Below are 16,476 nucleotides of genomic sequence, written 5' to 3' on the forward strand. Positions count from 1 at the left end.
ATCATGGTCGCTAGGAGGCGACAGACCCTAAATCCACACAGATTCGCCTTTTTTTCTTCATGTATGTATAACTGGCTTTATACAAACACGTCTTTCTATACAGTCGTTCTCTTCTGGTCAAGATATGCGTCTTCAAACCAAATGTTCATGTTTTAAAGTCCTTACTCTTTTTAAACTTAATTATAAACATTCTGCTTTCGCGGCAGAACAATCCGGCGAACGAACTGTGGTATTTTAATTCATATATTAAAGAAAAGAAGAATGCCTCAGTGAGTGTGGAGCGTGGATGCCTGAAAGAGACGGCGAAATAAATGACTGAAAATAAATTCCTGCTCCAGGCTTGGCTGTTTCCACTTTGAAAGCCTGGAGAGACATGATCCCATCCTGCATCTGGTTTCCATAGTACCGCCCCGAGAGGTTTGGAAGGCCCTTTGATATACGGTGATACCCAGCAAAGAAATAAATAATTGCATGGCAAAAAAGTTGAGAACCTGCATTAATCTCGAGATCCGGATTCATTGACAATAGTGCTGGTTCAATGATTAATGGGCGGGTTATGAAACCAAATATGCTCAGTGAGTAGCAGAAAAAATTAATAACACTGAATACCATCCTCATCTTGCACGTGCCCCCTCACCCCTCCCTAAAAAAGGAGTCAGGTGGTGGCAGAGAGGAGATGCGCTGCCTGCATATTGAATGTGCGCCGTGGAAAAGAGCTGACGGCGAACATCACGCACAGCTGGGCAGGACTTGGAGTTTCGCTGTCCTTGGTGCTGAATGGTCTGCCGTTATCGTCGTTGAACCAAAGGTGTTCCTGACGTCAGATAAACCGTGGCGCTTCTCGGAGTCGAATTTCGTCTTTGCTTTAGTGAACAAACTTACAAATCCCTTCTTCTTTTTGGGTGTCAAGTTGTTTCCTTTTTTGCTCCAATAAGGGGCAACTGATTTAATTGTTTTTTTTTTAAATTGCACATTTTCTTTTTTTCTGCTCAGATAATCAGTTCAATCTCAATAGGATGGCACTGTACTCGTTTACTGCGCGCGAGGTGAAGGGAGACTTTATAATTCTGAATGTGCAGTCAGACCACATCTGATTTCTCGCATATGTAGGCGTTTTTACAGCTCGCTCCGTACATTCTAGCAGTAACTCGTTGATCATTATCTTTCGACTAAAATATTTACCGAGTCTCTATTTCAGCAGTATGTTCTGTAATCTTAAACCATAATATGATACTTTAACATTAGTAAAAATCGACTGGAGCATCGTCTTTGGAAATGGATACCGTGAAGGACCGAGTTTTTGCCCCCAGCAAGGAAGGGCTGAAGAATTTTGCTGGGAAGGCGTTGGGGCAAGTGTACAGGTACAAGTTGATGCATTATTTCATTAACTGAAACCCAAATCGAAGTGACTGTTTTTTTTTTTGTTTGTTTTTTTAACCATTTGTCAATACATTTAGATAATATAAATAAGGATAGAAAATAAATAATTTATTTAGAAAGATATCAGAAATATCCTTTTTATTAAACATTTATTGTACATCTATCAAGTGGGAAATGCTTTCTGAATGATTTTCTACATACATAAGTAGGTACCTTGTAGCCTATGTGTTCGTCACGCCTGTCTTAGGCACGACTTGAAAAGGACATTTTCCAACTCATAATGCAACCTGAGAAGTATTTGTTCGGTTTATTAGAACGCAATTTTTAATTGCATAACTGAGGTTCTGCCAAACTACAGCGGAATAGTAAGCGTTCGATTGAGCATTCCCAAGAGTATAATCCCTATTGGAACTGTCGTGGATGACATTAATAATTAATGTAGAAATAAGGCTGATCCTGGCATCAGGTCTGAGAATATCTCTTACATTATTTATTCCCCTGTATGAATACATATCGATCTATTTTGCTATTAAATTTCGCAATTTTTTTGTATTCAGTGGGAAAGACTTAATTTGAATATGTACAAAATAATGGCTGCTGTGGTTTTGTCTCCTTTGACGAATTCCTGAACATTCGCAGGTTTCCCCATTTTTGAAATATTAAATCTGTGTAATGATTGATTTTCCAACAAATTGATATTATTATATTATATTATTTTAGAGTCAAATCCTTCACTATTTTGTTCTACATCGTTTATTTATGGTAAATGTAATTTCTGCCTATTATATGCGGATATTAGTTGGCCTCTCTTTTGAAGTAGTGTCAGTAGAGTAGAAAAAATATTTTTGTATATTAAATATATATTTCGATAAATAACTAAGAAGGGTGATGGATATATTTTTCAAATAAAAATGCCAAAAACTGCAGTCCTTGACTCATTGTCTTGTATTTCGATTGAAAGAATAATATTACATAATGTAGCCCTCCCCTTCCAGACTAAATACTCATACTTTATATGCGTATCGAATAATGGCTTTTCATATAGGTCAGCATTTAGCATCATTTTGAGATTTCCTTTAATTTGGACTTCAATCTGTTTAATGTTTACTTACAATATATCCTAAATACCAGTTTAGTCAAATGTAGAGATTGTGTGTGTGCGCGTGTGTGTGTGTTTGTGTGTGCATATATGGTTTTATGTCTGAAAAATGCGACTAAGGTAAGAATACCTAAAAAATAAAAATGTATTTCCATTACGATTCTCTTTTCCTACACATGTGAAATACAACGTTCAAATTGATGCTTTGACTAGTGTATGGCGGTAAATCGTGAGCCTAAGACCATGTAAATGTAAATTAAGATGAAGGCGACTTGGCTATCTTGCTGCAATGCGGTATGGAGTTCATTTTTATTGGCTTGTTGCACCGACGTAAATTGTCCCATAGATTGACATTTTGCTCGTTTTTCAAAGATATATTTATGACAGATAATACGGGATTACAGGATATTTTTCAGGTATAACTGTCTCCATAAAATCTGACTACTGTATAAGGGTCCTTATTTTTATTCCATATATTGGCCTGAATTTGTTCCGGTGCATGTCCATTTTATAGCGCCCCCTATAATTAAATTTGTACTTGAGGATAAGTATTTTCTTACGCAAGATATGCATTTTGAATACAAAATTATAAATTCTAAACACAACGCAAAAAAACAAAAAAAAAAATCATCATATGTCATATGTCCAACATTGCATTTATCGGCCAAAATCATACATTTAGAGAACCCTGCATTGAACGAAAACGAATGTTTTTCGACCCGCATAATTTACAAGGTTGATACGTAAAACAATGCTGTTAATAGAGTTATTCATCCTTTATGTTAAATCATGTTGTACCATTTCGTATAGAAATGTTAAAATTGAAACATTTTGCCATTTAAAAAAATAAAATCTCCTCAGCACTAAAATGAGGTTTTAATTGGGCGTCTCCAATTTGCATCAGCACGAAGCTGACTATTCCAAATAAATATGTGAGAAATGAACTTGGGCGTTGAACTTGGCTGGTGCAGGGTTATGGAGAAGAAACAGAAAACTGGAGAGGTGATCGAGTTGACCGAAGATGGGCGACCTTCGGAGACCAAAGAGAAGAAAGCCCCGCTGTGCGATTGCACGTGCTTTGGGCTGCCCCGCCGCTACATCATCGCCATCATGAGTGGCCTCGGGTTCTGCATCTCCTTCGGAATTCGCTGCAACCTGGGCGTGGCCATAGTGGGCATGGTCAACAACAGCACTTACCACCAAGGCGGCAAAATAATCATCAAAGAGGTGTGGGACGCGCGTACCTTTGTGCTCAAGCGGCACGCCCCTCCCCCTTACACAACTACCGACTCTTCAGGCCTAAATTAACTGCACTAGAAAATGCGTCATTCAATTATAGATCGACGTAGGCTACTACATACACCATATTGGAAATGATGGAATTTAACACGGTTTCAGTTACCATTACAAAATCAGCTTTGTTTATTATGAAGTCATTCCTCTTGTTTTCGTATTAAAAGCGATGCGTATTATGAATTTGGAGTAGGCCTACAATTACTGACATGCAACTGTGCCCTTCATGACATTGAATACAGTTAGATAATTGACTGTAGCCTATTTCGTGGTAGAAAAAGAAAACACCATAAACGAATAGTAACAATGTAAAGCTAAAATTAGCCTACATAGTTACATAATATTATGTAGCTTTAAAGACATTTTCAATTTAAAAAAAATTGTTGCGCTGTATATCTGGAGTAGCATAGTTGTCGGAAATATTGTAGCCTACATAAACTGAAAATATTATGGCAGTTTATTTGGTATTAATTTGCATGATTTGATTCGTTGAGCCAACTATTTAGTTTTATTTTGAATGTTTAAAATTCCTGACAGAATAGAATTAGATGAGAAAACTGGTACCTTTCGATGTATAGACTATTAAAATTGACGTATTTCAATGTTCGTTTTGTGTGAAGTATGACCCTTTAAATTAAATAATTGTTTCCCCATCCATACAAAAATACAACACCCAATACCACCGTCTCACAAATTAGTAAATAATAATAATGTTTTGTTGTGCCAGATTCCTCTGTAGATTAAGGAATTATGTGTGTCTGAAATCAAACATGTGTATCAGAAATCGTTGCATTTAGTTAAATATAGCATAAATATGTGAGTGACAGATTAAAACGAAATAAGCTATTGATTATGCATTTATTTTTTCTCTAAGAAAGCAAAGTTTAACTGGGACCCGGAAACAGTGGGAATGATCCATGGCTCGTTTTTCTGGGGATACATCGTCACACAGATCCCGGGAGGTTATATATCCTCGAGGCTGGCTGCCAACAGGTAAAAACGTATAATGAAATTTATTTGTAAGCGTTCACAGTTGGTTGAAAGGCTGAAGTGTAAATGCATGTTGAATCTTACTACCAGATGAAGCGGGGTGTTTCCTCTTAGTTTTGTTGAGGAAATAAACCGTAAACATTTTATCGTTATAGGGGAATCTCTGGGATAATTATAATGTTTAATTAACTAGGCCTAGTCTTACTTTCCTGGATTACCGCTATGAAGATAATGTTCTATGTCATTTATGTGGAACTGAAGATGGCGTAACGTTGAAAGTATCTTCATATATTAATTGCGTTATTTAAATAAAATGTGTGTGTAATCACCGAATTGTAGGCCAAGACCTAACAGACACCACTCACAATAACACGCTGACATGACAGACCGGTTGGTGCTAATGGGGAAGAAAATGCAGATTGAGCGACTGACCCTTGCAGGGATAGGGAAATCTGGCAGCAGCTCTTGTCCACAGGGCTTTCCTCCACCTGTTAATGAGGTCCCATAGGACAGCCGTGTCTAATCGCTTACGTTTAGAGGCGTGGCGACCAGACTGAATCTTAACGTCATAAGTGTCCACATGCACGCAGTCAGCATATATTTATTATATAATTACATGATGCAGGCCTAAATAGGCTACAGCGCAACACACTATTTATGTCTACAATGTTTATATGCTTATATAATATAAAAGACCGAAAAAATCCAATAGAAATCAATCTATGATCGGAAATTGATATTGTACAGACTTGGCTTCATATGATTTTGTGATGCTGAAACATTTTCACATGTGGCATGTGTCCGTGTTATTAAGTTTTAATGTCAATATCGATGTCGGCGGAAGTAGGCCATCTTTCATTGTCTTTAACAATTTCATATTTGGAAATAGTTATAATATGGTAGGCCTAATTTAACATTAAAATATTATTTAACATTCATTCATATAGCCTATTTACGACAATATTCAGAATGAAAATGATTCGAATCATTAACGATTTTGTGAGCCTTTCACAAAATGTATGATTTTACAAGGAATTGTATTGTCTGTTCATTCGCTGGTTCTAATCGACATAAGAGACTAAGAGTTAATCGAATCAACCAGTCTCATATATGAGACCTCTCTCAATCGGATTACAGTTGTTCCCCTGCACGTCCCGAGGGGAGGGGTTGGCAGGGCGTTCCGGGTGTACTGTGACAGGACTTGTATGGAAAAATAAATTGCTGCGAGTATGGCAGGCCCACGTAATTCATTAGGGATCGCTTCTATTCCCACTCAGCTGAATAAACAAAGCATTGCGGCCTGCCGTCAACACCCACTGTCCTATTTTTTTATTCATCCTTTAATAATTACCATTTACAAATTTAAATTCACTGGGCTTTGCTTTTTGCATCAATATTATATGTAGTTGTAATACATATCTTACCACCATGAGCCATCTTATGTATTATTATTATTATTATTATTATTATTATTATTATTATTATTATTATTGACAACAACAAAAACAATAATCACATAATGTGATTTGGATAACGTACAATTGTAACTCATACAACTGTACAGAGGATATAAAATATTAGAGCCTGTATCATGTGACTCCTACCAATGCTCACGATTAAAATGAGCTTTTCTGAATTATTCATATAATTCTATGAATTCTACTTGTGTTTCAGGGGTAATTTGTTCCCCAGAAAGTTTAAATAATTAATATTTTCCCCATATAATTCTGGCTGCATATATGGCTTCATGTTAAAATTTAATTTTTTTGCAGTCATAGGCCTAGATAATATTATATTATTATATTATATATGAATATTATTATTATTATTATTATTATTATTATTATTATTATTATTATTATTATTATTATATTGTTGTTGATGTTGTTGTATTGTCGAATAAGCAAACTGGTTAATTTAGAAGATGCTTGCAAATGCCATGAAAGGTAATGATATGTACATTATAAAATCCATATCCTTCGCTTTGTAGTTATATATCAAGGACAATCGCAGGTAGAAATTATAACTGTTAGCAAATTGTTATAGCAAATTTCCATAGGGTTAAAAAAAACAGCATTTAATGACTTTTATAGCACGTACGTGCTTCTTTGATTATTATAATTTACGGTCGCCATATTTTACTGCACGTTTTTCTCAATTTCTAAAGATTCTCCATCCAACCTGGTTTTGCAAACTTCATGTAAGCCTAAAAATAAACTAGGTTCCATACATCTGTTTAATTCCACGACCTCCTTCGACATGGACCCTAGGTGTGGTAAAGTCAATTTAATAGGCTACGTGAAGACCCGTGCTTTTTTGTTTTTCAAAACGATTATTTAATTTAATTCCATAAAAGGCGAGGCTGATCATACGATTGATGAAAACTAAATCAGTAGCCAGGCAACACCCTTCACGACTTTTTATATTGAAAGCGAAGCTACAAATGGTACATTTTTGGTGCATTTCACCCATATCAATGTAAGAAACAAATGACAAAAAGTGTGGAAGTTGTGTAGGCTATACGCTTGTGGGTGAATAGGTTGGTTAAACGAATTTTTAAGCACAAACAGCGATGAATTCCATAGGTTACTGCGTATTTTATGAGACAAAGCCGTGCTAACACTAAAATCCTGATTCCTATCTTTGAGTTCCCGTTAAAATGAGCATATTTCTTATGATTCCAGGGTTTTCGGCGCAGCTATTCTTCTCACCTCAACGCTCAATATGCTCATCCCCTCGGCTGCACGTGTGCACTACGGTTGTGTGATGTTTGTAAGAATATTGCAAGGTCTTGTGGAGGTAAGAGCATGCGCGAAAGATGCAGCTAGCCTTTAAATAGTAACAATCGATGTTTTAAAAGTGAGGTCGACAAAAGCAGATAATGCGTGCGCTGATTTAATAAAATTTTCATTAGCGTTTTGTTTGATATGTTGGTGGATGCAGATGCTCCTTGCTGGAATGTATGATAAAAATAAACTTCCAATGGAGGAGTTAAACTGGGTACTATCGATACATTCATTTTAATAATAAACGAAATTGAACACATCATTAAAATGACACAACAGAGGGATTTAGTACTGCTAAACAAATTGTCTTTCGTGTTGCATGGAATTATTATATGAACCTCCATTAAATAATAGTCTATCATGCAGTGAGGCTCATACGACTGGTGAGGATCATACACCATGCCATAGGACGGCTAGTTAGAACTCATATTGCAGTAACTGAGGCAAGTCTTCATACGTGAATTGTTTCACACTATGGAAAATGTATGAAAATGGCTGATATTGGGAGCATTGTCCCACAAAAGCTGTCTAGACTCTATTATAGCGTTAGTATGATGCATTGAAGGAGCTGCAATTCCCCCAGTAGGCTGAAAGAAGCTGCAAGGTTCTTGAGGCTCTTGATCACTGCATATCTAGAGGGAATGTGAAACGGCCCTTGCCCTAACTTGGTCGTTTACACCAGTGACCAGGAAAATGGACCATGGGCCAGGTACAGCCCATTTCATGAACCATATTTTAATGTGCATACCATGTGATATACTGTAGCCTACATATCGAAAAACACAAAGGCACAACTGAGAATTATTTTAGACAGTAGAACAGCTTGCTGGATTTTATACTTGTTAGCATGTTAATGGTTTTTAATTGTTCACATATGTGACTTAATGTAAAGGTAATACTTCACAATTAAAAGATGAGAATATTTCCATCACATACTGTATTCTTTTACATGTAACCATTTTTTAAAAGCTGTATAACACAAAATGTTGGTAAGCTATTGTTAGATTCTGTTGCTTTAGCCCACACAGCCTTCTGTGGGCCAGTGGTGGCCCTGGGGTCATGTTTGGGTTCCTTACTCCTGTTCAGCATTACCTTGCTGATCACTTTTGAGATTGACTATGGGATGTAAGATTATTTTTCCAAGATAATCATCAAAGGTTTCTCCTCTATAGTATGTCTACTTCTACAGAATATAATCATGCAGAATTCAGGTCTCCAGACAAAAGACTTCACCCAAACTGAAACAAATGAACAATTTGTTTGCAAATTGTAAAACAGAAAAATATCACTGAAATGATATTCAGCAGCTACAGAATAGTCTGTAATTTTACGTTCACAACCATGTAACCATGTAAATTCAGCAGTGGTGTGATGCTTTAGTTAGATACCTGCCTGGGAGCGTGAAGCCAGTCCTTGTTAGGAATACAGTGTGCACACCTGAAGCGATGCAGCTGCTAGCACATTTGATCAGCTTGACTATTTTGAACCGCCATTCACCAAAATCACCTGTTCAAACAAATCTTCCAGGGGTCTTTTTTCTAACAAGGAAATTAAGGTAGCTGTTCCCAACTGGCAAAATATTATCAAGGTGTAAAATTCAATCCAAACACTTTGCTGTAGCTTGTTGGTTCTGTAGTTGGTTCTAAGTCACTCTGAAAAGAGATTGTGTATCTTGTGTGTGCTTTTAAACATGTTTTGCTATGATGTTAATGCATTAATGGAGCAAACTTGAAATTATGTGGCAGATTGGAAAGAATTGATATTGCCAAAGATCTTATTAGTTGCTATTTTATACATTGTATTCTTTCCATTTACTTGTTAAAAAAGAACACTGTAGTAAACTGCAGGCATGTCCTAACACAATTAAATATAAAGACTTGCACTTCATAGCCTCATTGGACTAACAAAGGATAGATTACTGTGTACCTTGCAATCATCATATTAAGATCTATTGTAAATAAAGTGGTCGATTGTCTGAACATGGAACCTATGGGCTACCTTGATAGATCCAAACTGAATCCCTGAGAGATGGAAGAATACACTTTTGCTTTCACTATTCTTTTTTGCCATATGATGATTTATAGTAGGTGAGATTTTAAGGGAAAGGCTTGCTTAGGTTTTTTCTGGGAGATGCGCTGGCAGGTTTCTCATTCGGAGTCCCTGGCTCTGTGGGCGTTTGGTCTAGAACAGGTGGCGGTGGCTTCACTGTTGCCAAGACTACATCCTGGGGTAGATTCAGTTGGAGAGGCAGGCTTCTCGGTTGGAAAAGGTGACACCGCACTGTCCTCAAGGTGGTGTTCATAATTTTAATTAGAGCATAAGACATTACTTCATCATATGCTCAAAAGAAAAATTGTGGTTTCACGCTTTTCAGAGAACCCCCCTCAACCCACCACACCCAACATATAAATTTTTTCCATCCCCCTCATCCTACCCCCTTCCCCCACCTGACTCACTCCCAGAACACTTACACACCTGGGATCCAGCAAAGTGCCCTGGCTAATACTGAAGCATTGGCGCGATTGCCTTAATGCGGCTCTTTTAAGTTCTCTGTAAACACCATTAAAAGCCTGTTTTGTGTGACAGCTGTCAGAATCCGGTTCCTCTGAGCAGACAATGCAGGAGAGAGAGGTGGTGTGGATGGAGCAAACATGCAGGGGAGCTGCTGAATTGAATGTCTGTCTACTCTCACCCAAACAAATAGAGGTGAACTATCGTGGCCAAATGGAAAACTGGAAGCATCTGTTTTAGTTTGTGGTGGTAGGTTTAGTCTCATATTCAGAAGCAACTGAATTGCTCATAAAATGGTGCACTCCATGTCTGTGTTTTGTACTCAGGTATAGAGAGATGGATGAGTGTAATGACCCTGTGATAGGGTTGTGTCCAGTCTGGAGGGTATACTTGTACGTCCAACCACTTCATTCTCCAGAAATCAGGATTTGCTCTGACTAAATGGGCTGTACAGGTTTGGACAAGGCTTCCATCATCCTCTTATGCTTTTTATTCCAATATGAGGAATTCTATAGGTGAAATTGCACTGTACGTATCAGTAGAGGCTCATGTGTTCCATCTGCATTGGCTGATTACCACAAATCAAACATTATATTTCAGATCTCTCCCCTCAGCAAGCCCCAGCAATTTGTGTCTACCAGTGGCTGATTGTGTGCCAATTAGTGAGTAATGAAGATTTAATAGAAAAAGAATCAGTTGGTGTAATAAGTAGCTCACCAGGTTGGATTTTCCCTTAGTCGTGCATTAGTCATTAATTTATATTAAAAAGTTGATTAGAGAAGAATGTTGGTTTTTGTTAGTGGTTAGATTCAATTTGTCACTGTGGCCAGGCAGTGGTGTTTGGGGAATTATTACTCTGTCATGGTACTCTGTCACACTGAATTAATTTCCCTTTACTGTCTCAGTGGGCATCTCATATGCCCTACTTGCTTGGTGTACACTGCAGTAACGGTGTGATTTACAGAATGGACACTTTTTGATCCTCAAATGAAACAATGTAAGCAATGATACCATTGCAAAGTGCGGAGCATGCAGTGCTTAGTGTCGCTCAGTGCTTTCTGTTGCATCATCCATTTGAAACAGTGGGGCAACAGTTCCGCAGCAGAAGACAGCCTTGCATAAACACACTACGCTCACATTACATCAATGGGTTTGAATGCCTTGTCTGTAAAAGAGGACGATGAGAATACTTATAAGCTTTGATTGTATTAGCTGCCTGTAAAATCTGTAAACTGCTGCAGAGAAATTCTGACCCTCATCTGACGCACAAATAATAATTCATTAAGTATTTTATGGGCAAGGAGTATTTGCTAAACATCAATTCCTTTACCAACCTTGTATTATTTATGAGCTAATGCCTGCTTTTGTGCCCAGGGAGTGACCTACCCAGCATGCCATGGGATCTGGAGCAAATGGGCCCCTCCTCTGGAGAGGAGTCGCCTAGCCACCACCTCCTTCTGTGGTAATTATTACACTGGGTAGCAGCATTACTGGCTGGACAGTACTGATGGTGTTTAAATTTAGGTGTGGTGGTAATTATCTAGTACCTTTCTTTTTGGGTCAAGCTAATGTCTCTTGTCTATTCCCCTTGATTCAAGTATATTCACCAGAGAAATGCCCAGTCAGTAAAAATCAAAGACCATTTTTGTATTTAAAAAATCACCCTTAAATTGAAGCCACTGGCAAAATGCTTGACATCACACAAATAAACTAAATTCTCAACAAAACAAACCTTTTTTGAAAGTTTATTTATTTGAACGTGTATTAAAAAAACCTTAAAATGCCTCCTTTAAGTTTTTCTCTCTCATTTTCTTGTCATCTTTCATCAATAATGTATGTATAATTCTCCACTAGAAAGTACACAAAAAGCCAATTAATTTGAACACTATTATCAATTGGTTAATTTGTCCCTGAAAGATGCCCAAGAAGCATTGAAACAAGAAGCAATTTGACTTAAATTTAAGTATAATACAATACTAATTATAAAGTGTAAGGGATTATTATTGAATAGAATAATCTGTTGCAGGCCTTCTAGGACATAACTACATCTTAATGGCCACCAAAACAAATTGACATCATGGTGCCTGACTGGTCCATTCTCTTCCTCTCTTTCTCTGGAAGGTTCCTATGCTGGTGCGGTAATTGCCATGCCTCTGGCTGGGATTTTGGTGCAATATTCTGGATGGTCCTCTGTCTTCTATTTGTATGGTATGTTGGCTGTCGGCAAGGCCTTTATTTTACTTTTGGTCATTTGCTTTTGCTCATTAACTTTTGCTCATTTGCTCATTTCTCCTGATAGTGACTTAATTAGGTGGAATGTCTTCCACCTTTATCATGCTTTAGGGCTAGTGTTATATTTTGAGGGGTTTTGGGGGATATTGCTTGAAGGCAGTATTTAATGCTGTTTGGCTGTCTTTGACCTAAATAGGAGCCTTTTAAATAATGTATGGTGTATACTGTTATGATGCTTGCATGCAAAAAAATTGTGGATCTTCTTGTTACTGTTTCTTTAGGTGGCAGGATGCTCTGGCGCTATTCTTCTTTCAGGGGGTAACATAGGTAACCCTTTGAATTAGTGTAACAGCATAGCTCAATTAAAAGGAGTAAATTAAAAGGAGTCATTTTGATTTCCAACTGTGGTGCTGCCCCATTTTATGAGCAAGTTACATAACCTCAATATGTGGAATAACTAGCTGTATACATAAGAGTACATGCAAAAATGTAATGTGTATAAGTTGGTCTGGATAAGAAAATGCAATGTAATGATTTTTTGTAAAATAATTTCAGATAAAAATGCTTGCTCTACGGTACATTGCTAAGGCCCTGCTGGGATTTGAACACACAGCCGCCCAATAATGAGAGCAAATCTCAAACCCATTTTGCACATTACCGTTCACTGTATCAAAGCTGCCTCCCCACATTCCCCTATCTGGGCTGAAACATGCAGTGCAGCCTGTTTGTCATGGCTTTCAGTATGACTCACTCTGGAGAAAGACTTTCTCTCACTTTACTTTTTGTCTGGTTCTTTTTGACAGATACCACTCTGTAAATCTCATGCTGTCTCCTTATCTTTATTTCTTTATCTTTATTTGCGATTGACTGGTTCACTTTATCAAGTGGTGGTGTGTGACCAGGCCATCATGTTTTAAAATTAATTTTAAATACCTTTGCAAGCAATGACATCTTCCTTGACACAATTTAACTAGTATTTTCTACAATATCTGTACATTTTTATGACCTTGTCAAATTTATTTAATATTTTGCATGAAAATAAACAAATCGTATTGTAATGCAGTCATCCAATTATTTCACTGAAAACGTTCACTTGTGTATGCCTTTTAATATTATCAAGAAAGGGAGAAAAACAGCTATTTAGACTTTGAAATCACTATGTGCTATCTCCTGCTTGGAACATTACAGCTCAGCTTTCAGCATTGACACACCCATGGTGTGCGTGTTTGAATTTGAGCTTCATGCCTGATTTCTCTTTGCAGGGTCTTTTGGAATGATCTGGTATATGTTTTGGATCCTGGTTTCATATGAGAGTCCCGCTGTGCACCCCACTATCACTGATGAGGAGCGTACCTACATCGAGGAGAGTATTGGGGAGAGTGCCAAGCTACTGGGCCCTGCAGAAGTGAGTGTTCTCCCCTTTACCCACATGTCATAAACATAATCCCCCCTTAACACTTCTCATTCCAAATTCCATGTAATCAGTTTAGGTAGTAAGTAAAAAAGATAATGTGCTAATATTATTGATTTGACCCAGAATGATAAGATGTCCAGAGGGCATTAAAAGAAGATGTTAATAGGTGGATCAATGGGCATATGTGTTCACAATTCCATAGCATTCCATAACAATTTAATCTGATAGACATCAGTGCCATGCTGGTCCTAACTGTTTAGCAATGTAAGAATGCCATTATTTTTCACACTTTCAAAAACACACATCAGAATTCATCATACATTTACTCAAACACACATACTCAGCCCTTGGTGATGTTTATGGGTCACAGATTTCAAGCAGTCATTGCATGCAAAGGATATGATGGAGCACTAAACATGACTACATTCATATATATAACATTAATAGATCCCAAACATTATGGTGCTCTGGGGGGACTATGTTTAAAAAGTGCTGTAATTTCTACATGGTGAAAATGTGTACACACCCTTTACTATATGCTGAGAGTCTGTACTCTAACCACTTGTGCAGTGTTTGATTACAGATTTAAAATTGTAACCAAACTGTAATGTGCACAGAGCCAAATCAAGAAAAAATATGTACCTGTATTGCAGAGGGAGGGAAAGAGAAGAAGAGTTGTGTATCATAGGCATCAGTTTGTGTATAACAGTGATAAGAGAAGCCATGTAAATTAATGACTGAACCAAGAGATTTGGTGTAAATGGAGAACAGCAGAGGCCCCTGTACAGATTCCTGTGGGACTCCTTTAACAAGGGGATAAGGTGCTGGAATAGGAAGATAGGAAGCAAACCAAGGTCCCAGAAATACCCATATCAGCCAAAGTGGAGATGAGTAGTTGGTGGTTGACCGTGTTGAATGCTGCAGACAGGTCTAAGGTTAGGGTTAGGGTCTGGACAGAGGAGAGGGATGTGGGAGTAAGGGGCATCATTGGATCATTGGAAGCCACCTTCCCCTCAAAGTAGGCCAGAAAGAGAAAAAGAAGAGGAAGAGGGGGGTTGAGGGGGAATGAGGAGGGAAGAGAAGGTGGAGAAGAGTTCACGTGAATTAGGGACACATGCACTGAACTTAGATTGAAAAAGTGAAGTCTCAGCCAATGTGACAGCAAATGTAAAAGGCTGCCAGCAAAGTGTAGTATGAGGTCAGGTTGTCAGAGGATCTGGATTTTCTCCACATCCTTCCTCTCAGCAGCCTACAGCGAGGTTCTGCTAGAGCGTAGAGATTCTGTTAGCCACGGGCAGGGGGTTGATAATCTTGCTGGTTTGGAGACAAGAGGACAAATTGAGTCAAGAGATAGGGAGAGGCATGAGTTGAAGGTGGAGGTAGCAAGGTCAACAGGCAGGTCATGTATGGCAATATTCATTGTTTCATTTAAAATACAATGTGCTGGAATGCAGAATCAAAACAACAAAATTTCTGTCATTGTCCATGTAGTTATATATTTATTTATTTATTTTTAATGTGTATATATATATATTTTTTTTTTGTTGATTAAGACCTCTTGTGGAACTAAACACGATTACAGTAATTATTACTCTTTTATGTCATTGTAATTTTTATCTTCAATGTATTGCATATGAGTGTTATACTGTAGGGTGCAACCTGATATAACAAGGGAATATATGATATTTAGGGGAATGACAAGCATAGCTGTGCAAGCATAAGAAATAGCATAAAACATTATTGTCTTTATGCCATTAACCTTGACTATTCTTAAAGTATTCCTTATTTTTATTTGACCCATGTAGACATACAAGAGGGTCATGTTAGAACTCACTGGTTCATGGCTTCCCTACCTACTGAAATAAACTGCACTGTTTGCTCTGCAGAAATATAAGACCCCATGGAAGAAGTTCTTCACTTCTATGCCTGTCTATGCAATCATCGTGGCCAACTTCTGCAGGAGCTGGACCTTCTATCTTCTGCTCATCAGCCAGCCCGCCTACTTTGAGGAGGTCTTTGGGTTTGAGATTAGCAAGGTAAGAGCCTTTGTGAGAAAGAGCGAGTGTTCCTGTGAGGTCAAGTGACTCGTCACTACTTCACTCCACCCTTCACATGTTCCTGTGACCTGTGTTCTCAGTCATGCTCGGATCTGTGGTTTTTATTCTTCATTATTATTTAGATAGTTATTTCAATTTATTTGCCGTACTTTTTACCTTTACCGTATGAATGTGATTATGATGCTTCTGAACTGTAATATGTTCATCCTCTATGAAACTCATGCTTCAGAAATGGCCTTATAACACACTGGAGGGTGTTATGCATATTGGACATTGAGATCACGCAAATGGCTCTCCCCGATATTAATCTCCTGACTGCATTGACACTCCATGCAGGAAACTGCAGTGTCCCTCTAGGCAAGGTGACCCCCAGATGGATAATCGCACATCAGCCTACGAAATGCCAATAGTTTTCATTGGGGTCTTCTGTTATCTGATCATTACTGACATAATTACTGACAGCATTGCAGAAGCATGGTAGAAGTGTGGTATAAAAATTCAAAGAACTGCACTTCTTAAACTGAACGTTTTCACATGAAAGCTAAGTATGCATCTCAGACTCAATTATGTCTTAATTGTTTTTTATTTCTTCTTTGTTGATGATATAATCTCCTTTTAACAGTATCCTGGACTTATGCAGTTCTTTTGTAAACATGTGGCTGTTTTCAGTTAACCACTGTACTGCTGGTACTGTGGTACAAAGCTGCATGTGCA

The 16,476-nt window shown here is 37.8% G+C and overlaps 1 protein-coding gene across 1 annotated transcript in view; it reads left to right on the top strand.

The window, feature by feature from the left end:
- Positions 1-688: 688 nt before the first annotated feature.
- slc17a6a (solute carrier family 17 member 6a) overlaps positions 689-16,476 on the top strand; it is a 38,144-nt gene continuing 22,356 nt past the window's right edge. Inside the window, exons 1-8 of the mRNA XM_064335697.1 lie at positions 689-1,361; positions 3,451-3,706; positions 4,647-4,765; positions 7,447-7,561; positions 11,434-11,521; positions 12,181-12,267; positions 13,554-13,696; positions 15,592-15,741. Coding sequence (XP_064191767.1) covers positions 1,276-1,361; positions 3,451-3,706; positions 4,647-4,765; positions 7,447-7,561; positions 11,434-11,521; positions 12,181-12,267; positions 13,554-13,696; positions 15,592-15,741 — 1,044 coding nt within the window. The 5' untranslated portion in view covers positions 689-1,275. The remainder of the gene's footprint in view (positions 1,362-3,450; positions 3,707-4,646; positions 4,766-7,446; positions 7,562-11,433; positions 11,522-12,180; positions 12,268-13,553; positions 13,697-15,591; positions 15,742-16,476) is intronic.

This window comes from Anguilla rostrata, chromosome 5 (assembly GCF_018555375.3).
Source record: "Anguilla rostrata isolate EN2019 chromosome 5, ASM1855537v3, whole genome shotgun sequence".
In the NCBI taxonomy this organism is placed as follows: Eukaryota; Metazoa; Chordata; class Actinopteri; order Anguilliformes; family Anguillidae; genus Anguilla; species Anguilla rostrata.